General features: G+C 31.8%; 1 protein-coding gene across 1 annotated transcript; it reads right to left on the minus strand.

Moving 5' to 3' along the window:
• Positions 1 to 4,288: 4,288 nt before the first annotated feature.
• Positions 4,289 to 10,497, minus strand: LOC139502473 (microfibril-associated glycoprotein 4-like). Its single transcript, XM_071291954.1, has 5 exons — positions 10,045 to 10,497; positions 7,855 to 7,979; positions 6,771 to 6,867; positions 6,079 to 6,243; positions 4,289 to 4,779 (listed from the first exon to the last, which is right to left on the minus strand). The coding sequence occupies exons 1-5, from the start codon at positions 10,277 to 10,279 to the stop codon at positions 4,532 to 4,534; spliced, it is 870 nt and encodes a 289-aa protein (XP_071148055.1). The 5' UTR covers positions 10,280 to 10,497; the 3' UTR covers positions 4,289 to 4,531.
• Positions 10,498 to 12,178: the final 1,681 nt, after the last annotated feature.

Below are 12,178 nucleotides of genomic sequence, written 5' to 3' on the forward strand. Positions count from 1 at the left end.
TTCGAACTGGGATTGATTGAATGCGACTCGATCTTACCATGATCAACATAATGGTAGAAACTGCTGCTTTTAATATCTAAACGATCGATTTCAAACTGCTATGAGGTGCTTTTGTTTTGTCTTTAATTGTTGGCTGTCCTATCGACATTATTCGATTGACTCTGATGTTGTCTGTGTTTGTATTAACGGATACATAAGTCCGAAAACTTTAAACCGATTTGGAATTTTAGAGATATGTGGAAAGTTCTAACATTTTGTCTAAGGTTTGTCGAACTCAATGCATGGATAAAAGCAACAGTAGTAAACCGCTGTTCGAAAGTCATAAATCGATTGAGAGAAAACATATCCGTGTTACAAACTAAAACCTAGGGAATATAGACTGCTTCCAAACCAGTTGTTGCGTAACGTTGTTTGCTGTTATAAATGTCCTTAAACCTCGTTATTATTATGGCAGTTTCAGCTCCGATCCGCAAACTACTCTAAAGGAATTTAGTTCCGGAACGAAAACGATCACTGTAAGGAGTTTGTTAATTTGGCTTCCCGAAACAGGTGAAATATATCATCCGGATACGTCAAACTCAATAGTTCAAAAGAAATTGACAATATTCAAAACAAAAACGAATATAGAACGAAAAGACACACTAGTCTACATAACACAACATAGAAAAATAACGAGTGAACAATCAATAGAAATCACTGAATCTCCAGAAGGATAATAAGATCCTGCTCCTCACGTGACACCATTGTCTATCCTGTTAAATGCAAATTCGTTGATGAGTCTAATTCGGTGAAGTTACTTTCTCGGAAAAGAGGACGGGATTATTGTAAAGACAAGTTTATCTTAATTATCCATTTTTTTCGTAAAGGTTTGTGTTCTTCCCACTTTTATTGTCAATGTCTTTATATAAGTCAATATATATGAAGCTTACATAACGAATTTGTAGTAACTATTTCTTTTGGCAAAACCGTTTGGAATTGACGGTTCTCAATGCTCTTCAACTTCGTACTTTTTATGGTTTTTTAACTTTTTTTTATTTGAGCGTCATTTATGAGTCTTTTTTTTAGACGAAATAAGTGTTTGGCGTAACAAATTTCAATACTGGTATCTACGATGAGTTTATTTACTTCGACGTTTGATCAATTTCGGTGAAATAAATGCGTTCAACACAGTTTTCATGAAACATTAAATTACTTACTTAACAAACATCATCTTTCAAGCGGAGCGTAAAGTTAAAGGGTAATTATAGTAATTTTCTGTCCTATCTACGATTTTTGAATAAAGTAAGCAACATATGATCAAACGAATAGTATTGCCGTTCATAGCTTATGTGTTATTTGTTATTGGTTTTGTTCATTGAAGGCCGAACGGGAACTCACAGTTGTTACATTCTATGTCATTTAGTGGTGGAGAGTTGCCTCATTTGATATTATACATGTAATACTACATCTTCTTGTTTTAAAATCGGAGAATGAAAATGATATGAATTAAAGGTGCTTGAATGCCCCTTTGTGTTTCGATTATCAATATAGTTGAATTGTCTTTATGTACTTATACATCTCGTTAATGTTTTTGTATTATCTTTCATTTTTGCTGGTGTGTTTTGTATATGCGACTTTTTGTGTTTCTTTGGTTCTTATAGCGTGACTCTGTACTTTAAAAGATCCCGTCATTATGTTATTGTTCTATTATAAATTTGAAAATACTTTGAACGACACACCACAAAATTAGTTACTCGCGTAGTGGTATTAACCATATGTGGATTCTAAAAATTCTAAAGAACTTCTTGACAATTTTAAATCTCGGTCTATTTCTGAAATTAATTCTAACATAGCTTTTGATTTTTAAACCCTGTATACCACCATTCTCCATGTGAAATTATAATTGTTTTGAATAAACATTGAACGACAACTTTCTTCCTATGTGACGTTTAAATTTGTTTTCTCTCAATCGATTGATGACTTTCGAACAGCGGTATACTAATGTTGCCTTTATTTTCCGTTCAAAGTCATATTTGTTCGAGATAATGGTAGGTTTTGACCAATTGGTTTATATCCCACATTTACATTCATATGCATATTTGTGTGAGAAAATGATAGGTTGCTGTGTGATTGACTTATAGCCCATATTTAAATTTATATTTATTTTTGTTTGAGTTACTGGCAGGTTGTTTCATTTTTGGTAGTTTGCTGTCATGACTAATACCCTACATTTTCATGCTTGATGGAAGTTTCAATAGGTTGCTGTCTCATTGACTCATGCTACACATATTCATTCATAATCATATTTGTTAAATATTTTAGTCGGTTGCTGTCTCTTTGTTTTATACCCAACATTTCCATTCATATTAATGATTGGTGAAGGTTTTGATGTTTTGGTATGTTGCTCATTGTTAGCTATCCCATACTTTCTACCATATTTGTATTTGTTCGGGGTACAGGTAAGTTGTTGTCCACTTAGCCTATTCCAATCATATCTATTCAAAGTCATATTTGTTTGAGTAAATATCTAATTGGCTTATATCCCACATTTCCACCCAAAGTCATTTTTGGTTTAAGTACCTGTAGGTTGCTGCCCAATTGCCTTATACCCCTCATTTCGATTCATAGTTAATGTATTTTTTCGATATCACAGTAGGTTACTGTCTTATTGAATTATACCCCACATGTCCATTCATAATTATATTTGTTTGATTATTTTGGCAGTTTCCTGTCTCATTGGACTTATACCTTACATTTCCATTTATAGTCATATTTTTGGAGGTTTTGATACTTTGCTGTCTCATTTACACATACCAAACATATTCGTTCATAGTCAAATGTGTTTGATGTTTTGGTACGTGGCTGTCTTTTTTATATCATTCTTGGAAGTTTTGAAGTGACATAATTTTGCCCTGATTATCTAATAAGTCTTGCACTGTCCAAAATTTCAGCTTTTGCCTATTTTTTAAAGTTTTTATAGTAAACACTTGAACAAACAATTTTCAATATTTTCTTCTGTCTATAAAGCTAGGATAACAGAAATCTTTATCAAAACATTTTAGTTTTCTTATGTATTTATTTTTTTATTTGAGGTTTTCCTTTAATTAAAAACCTCTTGCCGAAATTCCTTTGGTGACCTTCTCATGGGTCCAATGTAACTTATATCATACAATTAATTTGCTCCTCAATCAAGACTATTCTCACTCACTTTTGATTTGAATTAAACAGCATTTTTATGCATGTAATTTTCAGTCTCAGAATAAATGCTTTTGAATTAAGTATTTTTAAACCACCAATATAACAAGATCTTAATTGATCCTACTTAGTTTATTATCCCTGATAAAAGCATACATTTCATTTGATAAATTACGAAACATTGTATCATCTGGACTATGAATAGATAAAAAAAAAAAAGACAAACACCAACACACATAGACACAAACAATTTGATAGAAACAGACGATTTAATTAAGATATGACTAAAGTTTTCAAAATGAAGATCTTCTCAAAGGGAGTGAGATACTGTCTTGAAACTTTTTTCAAAAGCTGTATAATTTATCTAACACTGGCCTATACAAACTATTTTTTTTATTTAGATCAACTAAAAAGGTCATTTCAAGGACCTTTAATGTACTTGAGCCCCATTTCAATCCAACACCAACACAAAGATCCTGGCTATGTGTTTTTCTATCTATCTTAATAATTTGTTTTCCTATGTTTATCTTTAATCCCGAGATTTTGGCTTTAAATTGGAGAACACGCATAGTTGCATCCAGTGATTCTAGTGAATCATCTTATATGTATCGAAACAGTATAAATTCTATATCCCCTATATCTCCTTACTATTTTTTACTAAAATACCTAATACAACTGAACATAGCAAACAGATATAAGAGGAAAAGGTTCCCCTGTTTACAGCCTCTCTCTACAATGAAGAATGATGACAGGAAACAGTTTTGTATCACTGCAGTTATTATTATTATTATTAAAAGGCGTTTACCCAGGACATAACTGATTCACCAAAATTGAAATATCTTAAAGTATCCTCAAGAAAGGAACAAGATATGAAATCAAATGCTTTCTCAAAATCTATCAAAAAGATAACCCTTGGAATATTTTTTCTCTCAGAGTCAGTTAAATAAAGAATATCATATACATAGAGCAAAGCCAGTTTGAAGAAAAATACCGAAGTCAAAGGAAAATTCAGAACTGAAAGTTCATAAACAAATGGCAAAATCAAAAGTTCAATCACATCAAACGAATGGATAACAACTGTCATATTCTTGACATGGTACAGGAATTTTTGTAAAAAAAATGTTAGACTGACAAGGGAGTGAGACAAAATACCACAATATTGGACTAGAAATGTATACTCTTTTCTAGGAAATGTTAATGCGGAATACAGTTTATAAAACAGATATAAAAATGTTTATAGTTTTTATATTACATTGTAAACGAGAAACAAAATTATATATGCCGAGTTACAGTGAGCAGTATGTTATGATAAGTTGACTGGCAATCGGATCAGTGTCATCTGTATGCTATGATTATGTTAATGACGACGACGAATCATCATTTGTGTCTTCTTGAGGGAATAGTTGTAACCCTTCCAGTGATACCACTCAATACCATCTGCAAACGACTTGTGCGAACCATTTAGATACAGTCCATTCAGATTGGAGTGATGACAGCCGTTATACCACCATCCACCTTTGTACTTCTCTGCACAATTGCTCGAACTGTCTCTATCTAATGTTGAAAATGGCTGACGGTTGTGGTTGGACGTACCCAAAGAATTCTCTAAAATGTCAACAAAACTTCAAGTTATTGGTACAAAAGTACAATTATATGTTTGAAAAGTTTTATTCATATTCAAGTAAATATTTGAATAGACCATGTAGACCGGATTATAATTTGTCCAATATGAGCTTTGTCCGTTTAATCCCCCTTTTCCCCATTAATAAAACTGGAACTTCAGTGAATACTTTACCTTACTTTAAAGTTCAAAAGCTTGGATTAGGCAAAATGCGATTGTTATAATTTCGAATGACTACAGTCTTTATGATTCCTTGCAAGGTACAGAAGACTAAAAATATTTTTTTGTAAGTATTCCAAACGAACACTGTTTTGTTCTAATTATTCCTCTTTGCGAATTAAAATAACATTACACACAAATTGAATCTATAAATATCAACTATAACTTGTGTCGACAACAATTAAAAGGGCCAATATTTTCGAATGGTACTTTCCAGATAATTAAGTATTCGTCTACCCCTAAACGGATAATTTGACATGCATGTTTACTTGTGTTAATATGTCTTTTGATTGAGTAAAGCCATTTCAATTGACATTTTATAGTGTGTCTTTCTATGTTGTGAAGTTACACTTCAGTATAGATACACAAATTTGGAGCTTTATAAATTTACCGTTCCCAAAATGTATTTCGTCATCAAGTTTTCCTAATTCCCACAAAATATAAAGGCCTAAAAGCACGACGTCCTGGAAAAGGTCCTTTCGTCCAACAAGATATTAAGATATAACACATGAACTACTGCAACAAGTATGTGTGCAGAATGACTCAGATTGCGAAATAATTGCGATGGTTTTTTTATGCCAAAAAATGCGACAGGTTTACAATCGCAATTATTTCAAATTGCATTTTGAAATTTTGTATATGTAGTAGACAGGATTTCTTTCAATATTGCAAACATTTAAATCCCATTTTAGTCTTGAATAACAAAATCGCAATTATAAATGCACGCAATAATTTCTCAATTTACAGTATCATTAAATGTATTTGACGAATTTATTAACATTTTGCACGCATTTTCAAAATATGCCTGTTGAATTTGTAATTATCTTGCACGATTGTAAAAAAAAAGGCCTGGTGAATTGGTTATCTTTTGCACGCATATTGCAGATAGGCCTGAAGAATTGGTATAGTTTTGTTTTTATACAATTCCCTCTAAAGTATTATAAAAATTGATACCTTTTTGATGTATCAATTTTTACAAGACACCCTTAAATTTCATCCCAACACCAAAGTAGGTTATAAATATGATCCCTTAATCATTTAGAGAGAACACAAAAGTTACAGACCTGCGTTTCCGCTGTAGTCTCCGATGTCTAGGGTGAATTTTGACTGTATGTCTCCTATATAAAACGTCTTGTACCTCGCATATTTTTGTTCTCCTTCAAAATCCTCCATTAGTATGTACAGTTCATATTCATCTTTTGTGGTAATTTCATGGATTCTTGAATTACCTAAATGTAGATAAGATGATTTATAGGTTAAATCTTATTTCGTCAGAAGTATCATAGCATTGCAAGGTTTCCAAAATGTAGTAAATAACAAACTTAAAAATTATACACACAACTAAAATTGGTTATTTGTTAATATATCATACTTCCAATGTTTTGATTGGTCTAAATGTATTATTATTTTGGAATAGAAAAGATTTTCCGCCGCCAAGTTGGTTTATGGTAAAAAGTACATTTTGGAGCCCATTGACGACATTGCGAACACATTCATTCCCTTAAATTTCTTTATAAACAACATTATTCTCAGAAACTTCAATATACCCAGAAAAACTATAAATGTATTTAAGATGACAGTGTCCTAAAAATGAGAATTATTTTTTTTCCCATTTTTTAAAAAGAATTATTTATATTGAAAGCGAATGGCGTAGAAGTTAAAAGTATATACGCACTTGACTGACCAATGATTTATATTAGGAAACAGGGCAGTCTATTTTATTAATTGATGTAAAGCACGATAAATACTGCCTTACCTAACCAGAATTCCCCTATCAAGTCACCAAACCCGTTTTTGTAATCTGTCCAATTTCTGAAGAAGTCAACACTTCCATCTAGCCTTCGCTGGAAAACCTGTATTTCAAAATGAACAGTAATTATATGAATATGTCGTAAGGTACTAAACTGTTTGAAATATAATCACTGTCAGTTTATTGAAAATATCCTTTTTTTGAATTATTTTAACATTGTATGTAATTGTTAAATTAGTTATTTTTTTTATTTTGGAAGAAATGACAAAAGAGATACATTTGAGTAGTTTAATTGTAATAATATTTTTGTAATTGTTATAAAATATATCAAATAAAATAATTACAAACCTAATCCTGATTTATATACAATTTTTAGAAATTCACCTGTGACGTCACTTTTTAGCTTTGGTTAAGTCGTGTGACGGACAGTTCGTAGTTCTGTTGTGTTATTTTTATGTGCTGTTGTTTAACGTGTTCGTTGAAATTCTGTGGTTAGCATGTCGAAATGTACGTACTATTGTATTGTTTAGTTAAATATTTCTCTGTCATGAATTGTTTTGCATCTTAATTGTACTGTCTTCCTGTCATATAATGTTGTCAATTAAGTTGTATAGTTCATAATGTCATAAAAGCACGAGGTTTGGCCAGCCTCAAAATCAGGTTCAAACAACCATCTTTCTTAAATATATACTGTACGCAATTTCAGGAAAATGCCACTTGTTATCTTATAGTTTCTTTTTGTGTGTGTTGCATCGTCGTTTGTTTTTGTTGCGCTCAAGTAAATTCAAAGATGGAAAGAACTTTAAGTTGTCAGAATACAACTACAATTTCTATAAGAGCTTAAATATAATATACGAAGAATACACGGTTTAACATTCATTAAGTGATAAGCATGGCTATATCATACGCATGTGGTTGATCCTGTTAGTACATATTCCGTAATTGGTTTAATTCGGTACGTCACATCCAAAGAAAAGAGTGCAGGATTGTAGTATCGACAATTTGAAGATATCCGCTGTCATCAGTAAACGGATTTTCATAACTATTCAATTTGTAAATTATAATTAAATGTACTTAAAATCAACCTTACCAACCAACCCCCGCCTGCGGTCGTCATGTCACAGTATGTTTCAAATCCACGGATATCTGATGGATATATTTTGTATATGCCACTTTTTGACTCTTTGACATCTTCGCAATCTCTAGGATATTTTTCTGTATAACAAAATGGTGTATTCTGTTTAAATGTTATAAATATCAATGGTTAGTATAAGTATTAGTATAAGGTGATCATTATTTTTTCTATTTACTGTAATGGAAATATGAACAACTGTCATATAGTACGATAACAGTCAGGTTTAACTCACCATTTTCTTTGAACAAAGTATGTTATATATTAACATTTACTTTTTTTTTATTTTTCTTAAAGTTTGGTGTTTCTTCTTTACTTTTTACTGTGTTATGTGTGTGTTAGAACATTACGTAATGTATCTGCAGTATCATTAATCTGTCAAAGTTTAATTTGTAAGATCGATCAAACCCCGCACTTGGACTTTAAGATAATTTTTCTAGGATTGCCAGTTTTTTGTGTGCTTATAGAAAAGAAACGTTGCCCATATAAAATGACGGACAGGAGGCACTCATTCATCCCTCGCTGCGATGCGGAAAAATGAATAAAAGAAATAGTCGTTACTACTTGTTAAACATATAGTGGTAATGTGCAACACTGATATTTAAATATTATTTTGTCTGTAAACTTTCGTAGGGAGGAGATCAATAGTAATCAAATGTACCAGGATTATAATTTAGTACGCCAATATCACTCGGATCCGGTAAAAACAATAGTAAGCGTATAGATCACAGTAAGGTGGTGGAACGGTCGTGGTGATGTCTTCATGATCGTGGCCAATTTTGAACATGTTCAAAAAAATCGTGATGCGGTCGTGTTGAAATCAGGTTGTAGAAGCGTACCGAGAGCGCAGTAAGGTCGTGGTAAGATCGCAACGGTCACGGAACTATCTCTCCGCGACCCAACAAAGTTTCCACTACGACTGTACTACGTTTATTTTACGCTTATAAAAAGCAAAGTACGATTCTAGCACGCTTATGTCATCCTCATCAGGCTCGTCGTACGACCTGACTACGTTCATACTACGGCCATTTCGAGTTCTAGCCATGCTCATTGTCATTGTCACATACAATATATAAATTATTTCAAGTTGTTGTTTATCTGTATGTAATTTGGACCTCATATCCCTAATTTTCAACAGCTTAACCATGCTTGACACATCTGTATCATTGCCACTTTTCAATACAATATCGTCATATGATCTTGATAGATTAGCATTGCGTTGTAATTCATGATGAATTGGTTGATCCGACATCCATACTGGATCCGGATTCGTATCAGAGGCCCCTCTGACTCTACCTCTACCCCTACCACCACGCCCACGAGTTCTGGTAGATTTTGGTGGCATACCTTAATGTTTTCGAGAATTATACGTATCAATGACAATAAGAAGGGAGGAAACAGTTTTATATGGAACATGGTGTTGTTGTGATGGCTTAGAGCGTAGTTAGATAGCGGTATGAACGTGGAAAGATTATAGAATAGTCGTGGTTAAAGCCTGCTATGAAAACATTAGAATCGAGAATAACGTACAAATTAAAAGGAATGCCATGATTAAGCAAAACAAAAAACATATATCTTAATGAAACATATTAATAGTTTTTTATATAAAAAAAAAGAAGATCTGGTATGATTACCGATGAGAATACTCTCATCACAAGTGACCAAATGACACTGAAAATGTAAAGGTATAGGTCACAGTACAGTCTTCAACAATGACCAATATTTGTTTATAATGCGTTTATAAAGTAATTTATAGCGCAAAATACAAATTTAATGCTATGGATATGTAACAAGTATTTTAAAATACTAAATGCGTATAACTTTGTTCTTCTTTTTGCATTTAAGAACTTTCTAATTATGTGAAATTTTCGGCTTATTAAGCATGTTAAGTTACATTGTGTTATGACAATAAAGATTATACTCATTTAAAAGTCAGGGAGGTTATAATATTACGTTAGACAATGATAATTTGTTTTCAATTATGACGTCAGATAACGAAATATTCAATCAAGATGAATAACATACAATTCATATAATATTGACACATGATAGGTAACATGATAATTCAATCCATTGAAAGAACAATAGTTCTACAAAACCATAAGTGACGTCATATCATACTAAAGCACTTACGATATTCATAATTACCTGTTTTAATTTTAGACAATATATCCAATTTCAATTCGGACATTTTTCCCATAACAGTCTTTTCCATAGTTTTATTTATGTATGTCTTTATTGCCTTATTCAGATTTTTTGTATCCAACTTGGCAACCAGCGGAACATCGTCGTTACTGATAAGTGGCATCTCAACTTCCGTATCCGGGTTTTCGGGTATAACTGATCCATATCCAAGTCCAATACACAATATTAATAACAACATTACGGATATGACAGTACGATCACAGTACGGATAAATAATTCAATATAGGATAAACACAAAATCGTCAGAGTATATATACTAAATAATATTCAAAATCATGACTAGTACCGTTTGTAAATGAACACTCTTTTGCAAACCGTGTTGCAGGAAAATATATTTAACAAAATGTGTTAATGATGAGAAGCGTATGTTTTATGCATTTTTCTACAGAACAGTTTGAGTTTCATTCTGGCATTAACAACAATTTATTAATACGCAGACAATAAACAATATATCTCAGGAAAATTTAATTAACGTTTTTTAACATAAACATAATAAATTTTCTGATCTTTCTCTGGTTTAAAACAAATCGTTTTTTTCTTAATGTGTTTTCAGCTTGTATTATAAGTCAATACAAGGTTTGTTATATATCTTATCAAGACTTATGTATTCATTATCGACCTAATGATACCCTCAAGGGATTATAGCCCACCAACAGAGATAAAAAGTTCGTACACATCTTAATTCGTTTGCATTATCTGATGAGTTAAAAGAGTAATTAGTATTTATCAATATAAACAACATTTTCGAAATTGACACTGCAAATTATGCTTTATATATTGTGTGGATCCGATGAGATTTTCCGAATTGACTATCATCATAAACCATAGGTAAAGACATACAATAAAAGTAATTAAATTCTCCCTCGCCATGCTCGTCCGAATTTATAACATTTCTTTACTTAATCCTTGGTATAATAAATAAAACAAAACTCTAGATATAGGTTTAGTTGCTCGCAGTAACTTTTCTTTTTCTATAGTAAGCAATGTTTAATGACATTATAAATCATCGTATTATCACTGGGGTACAGCTGATGACCGTAACTGCATTCACGGTCATCCCAAGATGTCGGATGAAAAATTAGGTCAGTTTCTGTATTGTCTGTTAAAGTGTTTCTATATCATTTTCTTTACAAATCATACATTGAAACGATGTAAATTTATAAAAGAATCACTCGAAAATCACTAATTACTTCCGAGAAATGTGCATGAAACGGGAAATTCGATTTGAAAAAATCGTTAAGATGACCGTAAATCATAATCAAAATATTTTCAAGATGACCGTAACATAAAACAAGTATGACCGTGATTAGTAAAAAGATGACCGTAACTTGTAAAGGATGACCGTAATTTGTAAAGACTGACTGTAATTTATATAGGACGACCATCAATTCTAAGAAATATCCGTATTGTATTCAAAGCTTTTTTGTTAAGTTTGTCGATCTCAATAGGGGCTCGGTTAGCGGATATAAATATGTTTCATAAATTTCTTTTTTTAAACTATAATATAATTGGCCATATTTAGGATTTATAACAATGATAGTAAATTGCATATTTCTCGTAAACAATGAAATATTTATTGATATCGACGTTAAAATTTTAACACAAATTTACAGCGATACGACGAAAATTTGAAGAAACATGAATGTGTTCCAAGTACACGGATGCCTCATCTACACTATCATTTTCTATGTTTAGTGGACTATGAAAATGGGATAAAACTGTAATTTGGCATTAGAATTAAAAAGATCATTCCATAAGGAAAATGTGTACTAAGTTTCAATTTTATTTAACTTGAAGCTGGACAAACGGACAAACAAACAGACGAATGGACGAACGCACGCACAGACCAGAAAAACATAATGCCAATAAATGGAGCATTAAAACATTAATAATACATACGAATATTTGGTAATCGAGCCCATGTGTATGGGTACAGAGGAAGCAGATTAAAATCTTAATTTGTCTTGATATATGCAGGCGGAAACACTTTTGAAATAGAACAAAAGAATCGAAGCTCTGTGTTTATCGAGAAAGCGATAAAAGTTAACTGTAATGTTTGATATAGTAACAAAATTTT

Source organism: Mytilus edulis, chromosome 14, assembly GCF_963676685.1.
Source record: "Mytilus edulis chromosome 14, xbMytEdul2.2, whole genome shotgun sequence".
Taxonomy (NCBI): Eukaryota; Metazoa; Mollusca; class Bivalvia; order Mytilida; family Mytilidae; genus Mytilus; species Mytilus edulis.

Coding starts and splice junctions, on each gene's coding strand:
- LOC139502473 (XM_071291954.1), bottom strand. CDS start 10,279: ATGTTGTTATTAATATTGTGTATTGGACTTGGATATGGATCAGTTATA. Junction 7,980..10,044: donor ATTGTCTAAAATTAAAACAG/GTAATTATGAAT, acceptor TTTGTTATACAG/AAAAATATCCTAGAGATTGC. Junction 6,868..7,854: donor CCGCAGGCGGGGGTTGGTTG/GTAAGGTTGATT, acceptor TTTGAAATACAG/GTTTTCCAGCGAAGGCTAGA.